Consider the following 16,823-nt stretch of genomic DNA (forward strand, 5'->3'; position numbering starts at 1 on the left):
GAGCGTCTACCCTCCATGAGCGCCACTCTTAATAAAAATGCCATTTTTGTTATAAATACGATTTTTTTTTTTTTAAAGAAAAAGGCTTCAATAATCCACAAATATTAAGAATATAAAACAATTTTATTACATACAGTATTTTCAAAGGAGCAGCCAGAGAATGGATCATGATTATTTGTCAACTATCATTTTGATTTTCCATCAGAGTCTCTTTTAAAGGCAGCCAGGTACTTGTTTCACATTTTGTGCATCAAAAATCTAGTCAGTCACTGACTTTGTCAGCTTGGTGGCTCCACACCGGCTTGCGTTTCTCAATGAACGCTCTTATTCCCTCCTGGCCGTCCCTCAGAGCCAGGTTGTCGACCATCACCTTGGAGGCGGTGGCATACGCCGCATCTCTACCTTGAGACATTTGTCTGTGGAGGAAGGACAGGAGGGTCTCAAAAAATATATAGCAGCTTTGATTAGAATGGCTAAAAAGTCCCTCCAGGATTTTGCAGCATTTTTCGTGGTTGTTGCGGCCTAAAACCTGAGTTTGCAGCAAAAATGGTGATGTTGTGAGGCTTAATTTTTCAAAAACATTGACTCCTGTGGAGAATGCATATATGTTTAAGAGTTCTTTCTTTAGTCATAGTTTGAAGCAGCTAGTGTTTTTCCATTTGTAGTCTGTCTTTGTATCTTATGTACGCAAGTGTGTGCTTTACCTTAAAGACTTGGAATTTGGGAGTTAGAGTACTCCCTTTAAATCTTATTTTTATTAGAACAATGAGGCTGTATTCCTTTCTGGACAAGGTGGGGGCTGTTTTCCGATTCAAGAAGGTGTCTTTTTCCGTTTGAATGTTAGACCAATTCGAGATGACTGTATTAGTGAATGGGCTGGTCTCCTACAGCTTTAGTAAAACTTGATAATATTCCTATTCTGTTTTGATGGTCCTTCTTACTCAACATAGATGTCAACTGAAAGAACTTGGGATTGACCAGGGACTTTAATTCTCTGGGAGGGAAGGCCGGTCGGATGAAACACTCCACTTGCGATTTTGTGTTTTTTTTTAAAATCATTTTTAAAGTGATCCTTGTAGCCTTAATGTCAAAATGCACAGGATTTTTTTGGGGGGGAAAAATTGGTAAACTGTAATAATTATAATAATAATGGATTAGTCTTATATCGCGCTTTTCTATTGTTAGATACTCAAAGCGCTCACAGTGAAGTGGGAACCCATCATTGATTCACACCTATTTGTGGTAAGCTACATCAGTAGCCACAGCTGCCCTGGGGTGGACCTACGGGTCCTCCGACCACCACCAATCATTCATTCATCATTCATTCACCAGTATGAGGGGCACAGAGGGCAAGAGTGAAGTGTACTGCCCAAGGACACAACGGCAGCGATTTGGATGTCAATAGGTGGGAAGCGAACCTGCAACCCTCAGGTTTCGGCCACAGCCGCTCTACCCACTACGCCATGCCGCCCCAAACTGTATTGATGTTTTGCTTGTATTATACTAAATATGCCGAAAACTATACACTGGATGGCAGCAAAAGCACATAATTAGAGCTCAGTATCCGATTACCGGACAGTTTTAGTTCATTATGATAATAATAATAATGAACGACAGCACCGAAGACTTCTTTCTTGTCCGCTGTCTACTCCGATGTCCACAAGTTGCAGACGTTCTCTGTGTATGTTTCGCTTTTAAAAAGTGTTTGTTCATCTTAAACATAAATTTTTTTTTCTGACACATTTATACTAGTAATTATGTAATTCTTGTAAGTAAATTGTCGGAATAATTGTATCCAAGTTATCACAAAACTTTGTGTTTCAATGAATTGATGACCATGAATTGATTAACGTGGACCCCGACTTAAATTTATTGGAGTGTTACCATTTAGTGGTCAATTGTACGGAATATGTACTGTATGTGCAATCTACTAATAAAAGTTTCAATCAATCAATCAATCAATCAATCAATCGAGTTCCCGGCGAGCAGACAAAATTTGTCTTTGACCTTACCAAACAAAATGCCTTGTGAAACTCCACTGTGTAGGATGGGAAGCGACATGAAGGCGTCGGTTTCTTTCTTCTGTTGTAATCCACAGGGAGATTGTGTTTTGACCCAAGATCTACAAAGCGGAGAGGAAGCAGGGCCTGACTCCTCTCCAGGCACCGTTTCTTTAAACTATTTTGTGACCGGGGGCAACTGCTGTTAACGACCTTTTCTTTGAACTTTTTTGTGACCAAAGGCGATGGGGGTTTACGACGCCCCCTCCCTTAGAAACAACTGTTGCCATGTAATCAGGGAAAGTCCAAGGCACACAATCTTTCCTCAGAGTGTGGGACTACACTGTACAAGGGTACAGTGTCTACATGTTTTTTCTCAATTGAGCTAAATTGAATTCTGTCTCAGTTTAATTCCTTGCTTCTTGTCTTGTTTAATAGATTTCATCAGTGTTTGAACCTGGGTGGTATAGCTCGGTTGGTAGAGCGGCCGTGTCAGCAACTTGAGGGTTGCAGGTTCGATCCCCGCTTCTGCCATCCTAGTCACTGCCGTTGTGTCCTTGGGCAAGACACTTTACCCACCTGCTCCCAGTGCCACCCACACTGGTTTAAATGTAACTTAGATATTGGGTTCCACTATGTAAAGCGCTTTGAGTCACTAGAGAAAAGCGCTATATAAATATAATTCACTTCACTTCACATAAATGAGTAAGGATTAGAGATTATGATCACACCTCAACATCTCTAACTGCGTCTTTGCTAGGTCAGCAATACCCTGGACAAACAAAAGTTAAACAAACATGTAAATACATGTAAACAAGGAAGTGATTGTCTGTACACTACATTACCCAGAAGGCTTAGCGCCATAGACAGGAACAGGAGTCCTCTAAGCTGTGCGGGAGAATGACAATTGTTCCATTTGAGCAGAAAAATTAATATATTGTTACAAGTTGCTGTTTTTGCCTCCTCTACACAAGAAACAAAAACATGTTTTGATTAGACGGTTGACGTGTGCGTTTGAACGCCACTCAGAGACAGTTTAGATTGGCGAAAAACGTGTGGGCTTTGGACATTGCGCAAACTTTGCAGGAATTGGTCGAATTTGCTTAAATTAGCATTATTGTCACATGGCAAAATCCTGGCGGGACTGGTAAATGTCGTGTTCAAAGACCTTTGGAAGGTCGCCTTGCCCAGCGCCACCACGGGGCGGCTGGCCTGACACACCCGCCGGGCGATGGCCAACGTCTCCGCCTCCAGTCGCTCCTCCGGCACCACCTTGCTGAGCAGCCCGTGCAGCAAAGCATCATGGGCTGACAGGGGCGTGCCTGTGAAGAGCATCTCCATGGCAACCTGGCAGTAAACAATAGGATCGATACCTAAGAGAGTTGTTGTTGTTGTTGTGGAGCCATCGTACCTTCCTGGGCACGGCGCGGCCAATCGCCACGGCCGGCGTGGAGCAGAACAGGCCCACGTTGACACCCGGGGTGGCGAAGGTGGACTTCTCGGACGCCACCGCCACGTCACAGCTGGCCACCAGCTGGCAGCCTGCCGCCGTGGCCACGCCGTTCACCATGGCGATAACCGGGACAGGAACGTCTTGAATCAGAGTCATGACCTGAGGCGACAACACAGGAAGTGCTCTTGTCAATCAATCAATGTTTATTTATACAGCCTACATAAGGGCAAGGAAAAACTCACAACCCAGTGGGATGTCAATGTAAATGACTATGAGAAACCTTGGAGAGGACCGCAGATAGTGGATCTAATATAATAGTGAGAGTCCAGTCCATAGTGGATCTAACATAATAGTGAGAGTCCAGTCCATAGTGGATCCAACATAATAGTGAGAGTCCAGTCCATAGTGGATCTAACATAATAATGAGAGTCCCGTCCATAGTGGATCTAACATAATAATGTGAGAGTCCAGTCCATAGTGGATCTAACATAATAGTGAGAGTCCAGTCCATAGTGGATCCAACATAATAGTGAGAGTCCAGTCCATAGTGGATCCAACATAATGAGAGTCCAGTCCATAGTGGATCTAACATAATAATGTGAGAGTCCAGTCCATAGTGGATCTAACATAATAGTGAGAGTCCAGTCCATATTGGATCTAACATAATAGTGGGAGTCCAGTCCATAGTGGATCTAACATAATAGTGAGAGTCCAGTCCATAGTGGATCTAACATAATACTGAGAGTCCAGTCCATAGTGGATCTAACATAATAGTAAGAGTCTAGTCCATAGTGGATCTAATATAATAGTGAGAGTCCAGTCCATAATGGATCTAACATAATAGTGAGAGTCCAGTCCATAGTGGATCTAACATAATAGTAAGAGTCTAGTCCATAGTGGATCTAATATAATAGTGAGAGTCCAGTCCATAGTGGATCTAACATAATAGTGGGAGTCCAGTCCATAGTGGATCCAACATAATAGTGTGAGAGTCCAGTCCATAGTGGATCTAACATAATAGTGGGAGAGTCCAGTCCATAGTGGATCTAACATAATAGTGTGAGAGTCCAGTCCATAGTGGATCTAACATTATAGTGAGAGTCCAGTCCATACTGGATCTAACATAATAGTATGAGAGTCCAGTCCATAGTGGATCTAACATAATAGTGGGAGTGCAGTCCATAGTGGATCCAACATAATGGTGTGAGAGTCCAGTCCATAGTGGATCTAACATAATAGTGAGAGTCCAGTCCATAGTGGATCTAACATAATAGTGTGAGAGTCCAGTCCATAGTGGATCTAACATAATAGTGAGAGTCCAGTCCATAGTGGATCGAGCATAATAGTGGGAGTGCAGTCCATAGTGGATCTAACATAATAGTATGAGAGTCCAGTCCATAGTGGATCTAACATAATAGTGAGAGTCCAGTCCATAGTGGATCTAACAGAATAGTATGAGAGTCCAGTCCATAGTGGATCTAACATAATAGTGAGAGTCCAGTCCATACTGGATCTAACATAATAGTATGAGAGTCCAGTCCATAGTGGATCAAACATAATAGTGAGAGTCCAGTCCATAGTTGATCCAACATAATAGTGTGAGAGTCCAGTCCATAGTGGATCTAACATAATAGTGAAAGTCCAGTCCATAGTGGATCTAACATAATAGTGAGAGTCCAGTCCATAGTGGATCTAACATAATAGTGAGAGTCCAGTCCATAGTGGATCCAACATAATAGTGAGAGTTCAGTCCATAGTGGATCTAACATAATAGTGTGAGAGTCCAGTCCATAGTGGATCCAACATAATAGTGTGAGAGTCCAGTCCATAGTGGATCTAACATAATAGTGAGAGAGTCCAGTCCATAGTGGATCTAACATAATAGTGGAAGTCCAGTCCATTGTGGATCTAACATAATAGTGTGAGAGTCCAGTCCATAGTGGATCTAACGTAATAGTGAGAGTCCAGTCCATAGTGGATCTAACATAATAGTGGGAGTCCAGTCCATAGTGGATCTAACATAATAGTGTGAGAGTCCAGTCCATAGTGGATCTAACATAATAATGAGAGTCCAGTCCATAGTGGATCTAACATAATAGTGAGAGTCCAGTCCATAGTGGATCTAACATAATAGTGAGAGTCCAGTCCATAGTGGATCTAACATAATAGTGAGAGTCCAGTCCATAGTGGGGCCAGCAGGAGACCATCCCGAGTGGAGACAGGTCAGCAGATGTCCCCAACCGATGCACAGGCGAGTGGTCCACCCCGGGTCCCGACTCCGGACAGCCAGAACCTCATCCATGGCCACCGGACCTGTGCCCTCCCTCCTGTCAATTGACGCCAACACAAAAGGAGCGGCGAGGCAAGGTAACTCACCTCCGTGCAGGCGTGAAAGACTCGCGTGTGGTAGTCTCGACCCTGCTCCGAGGTCAGCTCCTTCAAGTCGTGTCCGGAAGAAAACACCGGACCTTCAGCTGACAGACACAGACACACAGACACACAGACACACAGACACACACACACACACACACACACACACACACACACAACGTGACATGGACTTTTACAATCAGACATGGCACCGTCGTGTGTACCTGAAATGACAATGACTCTGAGATCTTGGCCGTCCAGGTCAGAAAGGATGTCCTCCCTGAGAGACTCCAGCATGGACAAAGACAATGCATTCCTCTTTTTGGGATTGTTGAGTATTATTCTCCTACAAAAAAACACCGACATAATGTTACAAAGGGCAATCTCTAGAGATGTCCGATAATGGCTTTTTTGCCGATATCCCGATATTCTCCAACTCTTCATTAGCGATACCGATACATACAGTGGTGGAATGAACACGTTATTATGTCTAATTTTGTTGTGATGCCCGGCTGGATGCATTAACAATTTTTATAAGGTTTTCCAAAATAAATCAACTCAAGTTATGGAAAAAAAAAAGCCATATTTATTATTGAAGTGACAAAGTGCATTATTTCTTTTAACATGCCTCAAAACAGCAGCTTGGAATTTGGGACATGCTCTCCCTGAGAGAGCATGAGGAGATTGAGGAGGGCGGGGTTGCGGGGTAACGGGGGGTGTATATTGTAGCGTCCCGGAGGAGTTAGTGCTGCAAGGGGTTTTGGGTATTTGTTGTTTATGTTGTGTATGTTCTCCCAAAATGTGTTTGTCATTCTTGTTTGGTGTGGGTTCACAGTGTGGCACATATTTGTAAATAAATACATGGGTAGTACTTGTATAGCGCTTTTCTACCTTCAAGGTACTCAAAGCGCTTTGACACTACTTCCACACTTACCCATTCACACACTGATGGAGGGAGCTGCCATGCAAGGCGCCAACCAGCACCCATCAGGAGCAAGGGTGAAGTGTCTTGCTCAGGACACAACGGACGTGATGAGGTTGGTACTAGGTGGGATTTGAACCGGGGACCCTCGGGTTGCGCACGGCCTCTCTCCCACTGCAGTTGTTTATACAGCCACCCTCAGTGTGACCTGTATGGCTGTTGACCAAGTATGCCTTGCATTCACTTGTGTGTGTGAAAAACAGTAACTATGTGACTAGGCCAGTGCCTTTAAGGTTTATTGGCGCTCTCTTACTTCTCCCTACAGTGGCGTTTTAAAAAGTCCTAAATTTTACTTTTTGAAACCTATACCGATAATTTCCGATATTACATTTTAGAGCATTTATCGGCCGATAATATTGGACCAAAAGAGCCACATCTGGCTCTAGAGCCATAGGTTCCCTACCCCTGTTTTAGGCCATTGGTTCTTTGTTTAATTTTTTTGCAAATATATATAAAAATTTTTATATTGCTATTTTTATCTTTGGTATGAAAATTATGTAACATAAGTTATTTTCTTGGTTCTTTGTTGTTGCAATTTTTGTTTTATGACATTTAGGCGGCATAGCTCGGTTGGTAGAGCGGCCGTGTCAGCAACTTGAGGGTTGCAGGTTCAATTCCCGCTTCTGCCATCCTAGTCACTGCCGTTGTGTCCTTGGGCAAGACACTTTACCCACCTGATCCCAGTGCCACCCACACTGCTTTAAATGTAACTTAGATATTGGGTTTCACTATGTAAAGCGCTTTGAGTCACTAGAGAAAAGCGCTATATAAATATAATTCACTTCACTACATCTCTAGAAATCTCTTTTCCTCAACAATTGGTTCAAGAATGATATTATTTTAGTAAGTCAGCTTTTCAATAAGGAAAGTCAACTTTTTTACAAACCCCGTTTCCATATGAGTTGTGAAATTGTGTTAGATGTAAATATAAACAGAATACAATGATTTGCAAATCCTTTTCAACCCATATTCAGTTGAATATGCTACAAAGACAACATATTTGATGTTCAAACTCATAAACATTTTTTTTTTTTGCAAATAATCATTAACTTTAGAATTTGATGCTAGCAACACGTGACAAAGAAGTTGGGAAAGGTGGCAATAAACACTGATAAAGTTGAGGAATGCTCATCAAACACTTATTTGGAACATCCCACAGGGGTCCAGGCTAATTGGGAACAGGTGGGTGCCATGATTGGGTATAAAAACAGCTTCCCAAAAAATGCTCAGTCTTTCACAAGAAAGGATGGGGCGAGGTACACCCCTTTGTCCACAACTGCGTGAGCAAATAGTCAAACAGTTCAAAACAAAGTTTCTCAAAGTGCAATTGCAAGAAATTTAGGGATTTCAACATCTACGCTCCATAATATCATCAAAAGGTTCAGAGAATCTGGAGAAATCACTCCACGTAAGCGGCATGGCCGGAAACCAACATTGAATGACCGTGACCTTCCATCCCTCAGACGGCACTGTATCAAAAATCTGACATCAATCTCTAAAGGATATCACCACATGGGCTCAGGAAAACTTCAGAAAACCACTGTCACTAAATACAGTTTGTCGCTACATCTGTAAGTGCAAGTTAAAGGCCTACTGAAATGAGATGTTCTTATTTAAACGGGGATAGCGGGTCCATTCTATGTGTCGTACTTCATCATTTCGCGATATTGCCATATTTTTGCTGAAAGGATTTAGTAGAGAACATCGACGATAAAGTTTGCAACTTTTGGCCGCTAATAAAAAAGCCTTGCCTGTACTGGAAGTAGCAGACGATGTGCGCGTGACGTCACGGGTTGTGGAGCTCCTCACATCTGAACATTATCAATCAATCAATCAATCAATGTATTTTATTTCGGCAATCTTCACATAAAACAAAGAACAACAACAAGAAAAGAAAAAACAAAAAACAAAACATTGTTTACAATCATGGCCACCAGCAGCGAGAGCGATTCGGACCGAGAAAGCGACGATTTCCCCATTAATTTGAACGAGGATCAAAAATTCGTGGATGAGGAAAGAGAGAGTGAAGGACTAGAAAGAAAAAAAATTAAATAAAAACTAGACGGTAGAGCGATTCAGATGTTATTAAACACATTTAGTAGGATAGTTCTGGAAAATCCCTTATCTGCTTATTGTGTTACTAGTCTTTAAGTGAGATTATATGGTCGTACTTGTACAACCTGAAAGTCGGAGGGGTGTGGCCACGGGTGTGGTGACCGCCAGTGTCTCCGAGTGAAGCCACGTTTCTCGACGAGGCGAAGGCGGTCGGGCTGAGATTTCCCCCCCCCCTCCTCCATGGTGGAACCACCTGACGGTCGGGGGCGGCCGGTGGGAGGAGGCAAGCGAGTCCGCAGTTGCCTCTTTGACAGGCGCAGGAGGAACAACGCAAGCTCTCCATTCATGTCTACGGTAAGAGCCGATTTATTACCACCATTTTCTCACTGAAACCTGCCGGTTGACATGTGGTAGGGAACCATGTTCGCTTCACCGCTCTGTTCCATAGTAAAGCTTCACCGTCATCTTTCGGGAATGTAAACATCAAAATGTGTGTGTGTTTGTGTTGCTAAAGGCGGCCGCAATACACCGCTTCCCACCTACAGCTTTCTTCTTTGACGTCTCCATTTTTCATTGAAAAAATTGCAAAAAATTCAGCAACACATGTGGAATTATACGATGAAAAGAGACGAATTACAGCTGGGAACGGTGCTGGAACAAAAACGTCCTCTACCATGCATGACGTCACGCGCACGTGTCATCATACCGCGCCGTTTTAGCATGATACTTCCGCGCGAAATTTAAAATTGTAATTTGGTAAACTAAAAAGGCCGTATTGGCATGTGTTGCAATGTTAATATTTCATCATTGATATATAAACTATCAGACTGCGTGGTCGCTAGTAGTGGCTTTCAGTAGGCCTTTAAAACACTCTCTACCTCTAACAACCAAAAAGCTGTGAAAACGATGATGCTGTGTTCCAAATTTAAGTTATTTACTGAAATTGAGTGAGCTTTGCACTTTGTTATATATATATATATATATATATATATATATATATATACACATATATATATATATATATATATAACCGATCCATATATATATATATATATATATGGATCGGTTCTCAGCCGAGTGTGAAGCGACCGGAATGAGAATCAGCACCTCCAAGTCCGAGTCCATGGTTCTCGCCCGGAAAAGGGTGGAATGCCATCTCCGGGTTGGGGAGAGACCCTGCCCCAAGTGGAGGAGTTCAAGTACCTAGGAGTCTTGTTCACGAGTGAGGGAAGAGTGGATGGTGAGATCGACAGGCGGATCGGTGCGGCGTCTTCAGTAATGCGGACGTTGTACCGATCCGTTGTGGTGAAGAAGGAGCTGAGCCGGAAGGGAAAGCTCTCAATTTACCGGTCAATCTACGTTCCCATCCTCACCTATGGTCATGAGCTTTGGGTCATGATCGAAAAGACAAGATCACGGGTACAAGCGGCCCAAATGAGTTTGGGTCTCTCCCTTAGAGATAGGGTGAGAAGCTCTGCCATCCGGGAGGAACTCAAAGTAAAGCCGCTGCTCCTTCACATGGAGAGGAGCCAGATGAGGTGGTTCGGGCATCTGGTCAGGATGCCACCCGAACGCCTCCCTAGGGAGGTGTTTAGGGCACGTCCAGCTGGTAGGAGGCCACGGGGAAGACCCAGGACACGTTGGGAAGACTATGTCTCCCGGCTGGCCTGGGAACGCCTCGGGATCCCCCGGGAAGAGCTAGACAAAGTGGCTGGAGAGAGGGAAGTCTGGGCTTCCCTGCTTAGGCTGCTGCCCCCGCGACCCGACTCGGATAAGCGGAAGAAGATGGATGGATGGATGGATGGATGGATATATATATATATATTATTCTATTAGAGTTACTTTGAATTTACAACCCCCTGGCGCTGTTTTCGTACTTTGATAAATGTTTGTCAACTGTTTGTAAATGTTGAAATTTATAAATAAAGATTTATATATTTAAAAAAAAAAAAAAAACACCGACATGCACAGCAGCTGTACCTATTAAACTGGCCAGGGGGGAGGACATTTTCAAGTTAAACAACACGTTACGCAACAGTGGACTTTTGCCGAATTACACCGAATTCATCAGAATGTTTCAATCTGTCGAGATAGTCGGACTGAAATAAAGAGTAGCGACTTGTCAGCGAAACAGAAGAGTTTCTGCAACTTTTTAAAGCGAGTTCGCCGCTGGAGCGCGAAATCAACAACAAAGAGGTCACCTGATTCCGTCGTTCTGCCTGCGGACGGTCAGTGGTTCTGGTTCTGGTTCTGTACGAGAGAAGAAGCGTGGTCCAACGGGCAGTGGAGGCCTGGCCAAAATAAGTTTTGTCGTCGTGCACAACAATCTACGAGCCATGTTTGGACTCTGAGGGATCACCTGTATCACTTCCTGATTCATAACGTCATCGCGTATTTGACGTAATAGACATGTTCTATGGAGACGCATCATTGGCTGCTGTCACGCAAAAAATTGGGCCGCCATCTTGAAGTGGTGATGAGGAGCCGGCAATCAGCCTAAAGCAGTGGTTCTCAACCTTTTTTCAGTGATGTACCCCCTGTGAACATATTTTTAATTCAAGTACCCCCTAATCAGAGAAAAGCATTTTTGGTGTAAAAAAAGAGCTAAAGAAGTAAAATACAGCACTATGTTATCAGTTTGTCATTTATTAAATTGTATAACAGTGAAAAATATTGCTCATTTTTTTGTGGTATTTCTTGAACTATTTGGGGAAAAAATATATAAAAATAACTAAAAACTTGTTGAAAAATAAACAAGTGATCCAATTATAAATAAATATTTGTACACATAGAAGTAATCATCAACTTAAAGTGGGGGTTGTAATAGAGATCCATCTGGATTCATCAACTTCATTCTAAACATTTCTTCCCAAAAAAATATATCTTTAACATCAATATTTATGGAACATGTCCACAAAAAAATCCAGCTGTCAACACTGAAAATTGCATTGTTGCATTTCATTTCACAGTTTATGAACTTACATTCATATTTTGTTGAAGTATTATTCAATAAATATATTTATAAAGGATTTTTGAATTGTTGCTATTTTTAGAATATTTTAAAAAAAATATCACGTACCCCTTAGCATACCTTCAAGTACCCCTAGGGGTACGTGTTCCCCCATTTGAGAACCACTGGCCTAAACAGACAGTTGACGGGTAGAAAAACGAAGATGCTAAACTGACAGTTGACAGGTAGAAAACAAAGATGCTAAACTGACAGTTGACAGGTAGAAAACAAAGATGCTAAACTGACGGTTGACAGGTAGAAAACACAGATGCTAAACTGACAGTTGACATGTAGAAAACAAAGATGCTCAACTGACAGTCGACAGGTAGAAAACAAATATGCTAAACTGACAGTTGACAGGTAGAAAACAAAGATGCTAAACTGACAGTTGACAGGTAGAAAACGAAGATGCTAAACTGACAGTTGACAGGTAGAAAACAAAGATGCTAAACTGACAGTTGACAGGTAGAAAACAAAGATGCTAAACTGACAGTTGACAGGTAGAAAACAAAGATGCTAAACTGACAGTTGACAGGTAGAAAAACAAAAATGCTAAACTGACAGTTGACAGGTAGAAAACAAAGATGCTAAACTGACAGTTGACAGGTAGAAAACAAAGATGCTAAACTGACAGTTGACGGGTAGAAAACAAAGATGCTAAACTGACAGTTGACAGGTAAAAAAACAAAGACGCTAAAGTGACAGTTGACAGGTAGAAAACGAAGATGCTAAACTGACAGTTGACAGGTAGAAAACAAAGATGCTAAACTGACAGTTGACAGGTAGAAAACAAGTATGACAAAAAAGGTTGTAAAAATGAGTGGTATTCAGTGAGGTAAGATGAGTTAAATGCGCTAACAGTTCATTGCTCCTGCATAATGAATTGCACTGAGTGGAGCAGATCACCACTCCAAGATGGCGGCCCCGAATCTCGTCAGCGCCAATAGGCAGTAGTGCTCCATGCTGCGTCCACTTAGAAGATGTCTATGGTGGTAGTAATAGAGTGGTTCAGAGTGTAACATTTGTTTATTTTTCAATTAACACACATACATTGTAAAGTTGTCTCAGAAAGTTATATATATATATATATATTTTTTTTTTTTATCATATCTATTCACGTGGTTATTTGAAAAAAAAATGGTGACGGATTATCAAGTCTGAAGTATAAATTGAATCACACAGCATGGAGAGAAATGTGCAATTATACACACCCAAAAAATATTTGCAAGAAAAAATAAATAAAATATACAACCCAAAAAATATATAATTTCATTTTTTGGGGGTATTTTCAATCCCGAGGGCGGGACCCCCTCGCAGCAATATATTAGAAGCCTTTTCATTGGTCAGTTTCGGACTTCCGCATACAAGACGTTTGAAGGGACACCAAAGTGGGCGATACTGACCAACAAAAAGGCTACTTCTAACTCACTGATCCCCGCCTCCATGGCGACAAATAAAGTAAGTTTCTTACATGTACCATTATCACTGGAGGACGAGGAATAGCTAAAAATGGTTCACTACAAACCGTAGGAGGATACAATAGGTCACCTGCGTCACAATGTAAACAAACACCATGGGTGGATCTACACCTGACATCCACTGTAATGATACCAAGTACAGGAGTCTATTTAGTCGATACTATTATGATTACATCGATATTTAATAGCATCACAAAATTTTTCCTTGTTTTTTTTAAATTCATATAATGTTTATAATGTCAGGAAATACGTCCCTGGACTTTGAATATAAACAATGTATGATCCTGTAACTACTTGAAGTGAAGTGAATTGTATTTATATAGCGCTTTTCTCTAGTGACTCAAAGCGCTTTACATAGTGAAACCCAATATCCAAGTTACATTTAAACCAGTGTGGGTGGCACTGGGAGCAGGTGGGTAAAGTGTCTTGCTCAAGGACACAACGGCATTGACTAGGATGGCGGAAGCGGGAATCGAACCTGCAACCCTCAAGTTGCTGGCACGGCCACTCTACCAACCGAGCTAAACCGCCCCATCAACTGTCGGTTTAGCATCTTTGTTTTCTACCCGTCAACTGTCAGTTTAGCATCTTTGTTTTCTACCTGTCAACTGTCAGTTTAGCATCTTTGTTTTCTACCTGTCAACTGTCAGTTTAGCATTTTTGTTTTTCTACCTGTCAACTGTCAGTTTAGCATCTTTGTTTTCTACCCATCAACTGTCACTTTAGTATCTTTGTTTTTTTACCTGTCAACTGTCAGTTTAACATCTTTGTTTTCTACCTGTCAACTGTCAGTTTAGCATCTTTGTTTTCTACCTGTCAACTGTCAGTTTAGCATCTTTGTTTTTTTTACCTGTCAACTGTCAGTCTAGCATCTTTGTTTTCTACCTGTCAACTGTCAGTTTAGTATCTTTGTTTTTTCTACCTGTCAACTGTCAGTTTAGGATCTTTGTTTTCTACCTGTCAACTGTCAGTTTAGCATCTTTGTTTTCTACCTGTCAACTGTCAGTTTAGCATTTTTGTTTTTCTACCTGTCAACTGTCAGTTTAGCATCTTTGTTTTCTACCCATCAACTGTCACTCTAGCATCTTTGTTTTTTTACCTGTCAACTGTCAGTTTAGCATCTTTGTTTTCTACCTGTCAACTGTCGGTTTAGCATCTTTGTTTTCTACCTGTCAGCTGTCAGTTTAGCATCTTTGTTTTTTTTACCTGTCAACTGTCAGTTTAGCATCTTTGTTTTTTTTACCTGTCAACTGTCAGTTTAGCATCTTTGTTTTGTACCTGTCAACTGTCAGTTTAGTATCTTTGTTTTTTCTACCTGTCAACTGTCAGTTTAGCATCTTTGTTTTCTACCTGTCAACTGTCAGTTTAGCATCTTTGTTTTCTACCTGTCAACTGTCAGTTTAGCATCTTTGTTTTCTACCTGTCAACTGTCAGTTTAGCATCTTTGTTTTTCTACCTGTCAACTGTCAGTTTAGCATCTTTGTTTTCTACCTGTCAACTGTCAGTTTAGCATTTTTGTTTTTCTACCTGTCAACTGTCAGTTTAGCATCTTTGTTTTCTACCCATCAACTGTCACTCTAGCATCTTTGTTTTTTTACCTGTCAACTGTCAGTTTAGCATCTTTGTTTTCTACCTGTCAACTGTCGGTTTAGCATCTTTGTTTTCTACCTGTCAGCTGTCAGTTTAGCATCTTTGTTTTTTTACCTGTCAACTGTCAGTTTAGCATCTTTGTTTTGTACCTGTCAACTGTCAGTTTAGTATCTTTGTTTTTTCTACCTGTCAACTGTCAGTTTAGCATCTTTGTTTTCTACCTGTCAACTGTCAGTTTAGCATCTTTGTTTTCTACCTGTCAACTGTCAGTTTAGCATCTTTGTTTTCTACCTGTCAACTGTCAGTTTAGCATCTTTGTTTTTCTACCTGTCAACTGTCAGTTTAGCATCTTTGTTTTCTACCCATCAACTGTCACTTTAGCATCTTTGTTTTTTTACCTGTATCGGATCGATACCTAAATGTGTGGTATCATCCAAAACTAATTTCAAGTATCAAAGAAGAGAAGAATAAGTGATTATTACATTTTAACAGAAGTGTAGATAGAACATGTTGAAACAGAAAATAAGCAGATATTAACAGTAAATGAACAAGTAGATTAATAATCCATTTCAGCGCAAGCCCCGCCCACAAGATTGACGTTGAGTCTTCACCAACTAAAGAAAAAACTTTACTCTACCAAAAGTTGTTATTATGTTTCAAAATGTGTATTTTTTTTTATTTGAAATTAATCATTTTTGTTTACAAATATTTGCTTTTGATGAAAAGACATTTTTGTCAGCATTTTTTTGGAGGTTGAAAATGCATTACTTTGGTTTATAATGTTTTTGTCTTGCAAACGTTTTTTTTTGTTGACATTTTTTTTAACAGCATTTCTTTTTGGTTTGCTTATTTTTTTTCCTGCTTGCCAGTCTATTTTTCTTGTTTGGTTGCCAAAAAAGACACTTATTTCTCTTCATGGAGCAGCAATCTACGAGCCATGTTTGACTCTGAGCGATTTATTTATTTATTTTATTACATTTTTTAAAATTTGATAAACCTTTATTTATAAATGTCAACATTTACCGACTCTGAAGGATCACCTGTAACACGTTCGGGTTCGGGACATCATGGCGTATTTGACGTAAAGTGTCCCTGACCGCGTGGTCAGCATTTTTTTGTGTTGAAATTTCAATATTTTGGTTTATAATGACTTTGTCTTGCAAGCATTTTTTTGTTGAAATTTTTTTTATTATCTTTTTTTTTTTTTTGCCTATTTTATTTCCTCTTGCAAGTATATTTTTTTGTTTGGTTGCCTAAAAAGACACTTATTTCTCTTCATGGGGCAGCAATCTACGAGCCATGCTTGACTCTGAGGGATTTATTTATTTTTAATTAAAAAAAACTTTATTTATAAATTTCAACATTTACAGACTCTGAGGGATCACCTGTAACACTTCTGGGTTCGTGTTTGACGTAGAGCGCTTTTTGTGTTGAAAATACATTATGTTGGTTTATAATATCTTTGTCTTGCAAACATTTTTTTGTTGACATTTTTTTTATTAGCATTTTTTGTTTGTTTGCTTATTTTCTTTCCGCTTGCAAATACATTTTTAGCGGGGCTGCCTAAAAAGACAAATATTTCTCTCTGTGTACTGTAGCTGAAGACCAGGGGTGCCCATCACTGAACATCATAATGGCAGCTACCCTTTCCATCTTAAAAATCTAAAAAAAATTATTTGGAAAAGCTTAACGGGCCACATGTGGCCCCCGCCTTCTTTTGCCCAGGTCTGGTATAGACTAGGGCAGGGGTGCCCATTACGTCGATCGCGAGCTACCAGTCGACCGCGGGGGGTGTGTCAGTCGATCTCCAGCCAGGCTTTTAAAAAAAATAGACCTAAAAATGAGTGATCATCAATCTTCACCAAGAGGTCACTTAAATGACATT

At 40.9% G+C, this 16,823-nt stretch overlaps 1 protein-coding gene across 1 annotated transcript; it reads right to left on the reverse strand.

The window, feature by feature from the left end:
* Window positions 1-104: 104 nt before the first annotated feature.
* On the reverse strand, window positions 105-11,251 carry echdc3 (enoyl CoA hydratase domain containing 3). The gene is made up of 6 exons (XM_061914205.1): window positions 11,062-11,251; window positions 6,048-6,169; window positions 5,830-5,927; window positions 3,412-3,612; window positions 3,169-3,347; window positions 105-416 (listed from the first exon to the last, which is right to left on the reverse strand). Exons 1-6 carry the CDS (start codon window positions 11,238-11,240, stop codon window positions 263-265), a joined length of 933 nt encoding a protein of 310 aa, XP_061770189.1. The 5' UTR covers window positions 11,241-11,251; the 3' UTR covers window positions 105-262.
* Window positions 11,252-16,823: the final 5,572 nt, after the last annotated feature.

This window comes from Nerophis ophidion, linkage group LG10 (assembly GCF_033978795.1).
Source record: "Nerophis ophidion isolate RoL-2023_Sa linkage group LG10, RoL_Noph_v1.0, whole genome shotgun sequence".
Lineage (NCBI taxonomy): Eukaryota > Metazoa > Chordata > Actinopteri > Syngnathiformes > Syngnathidae > Nerophis > Nerophis ophidion.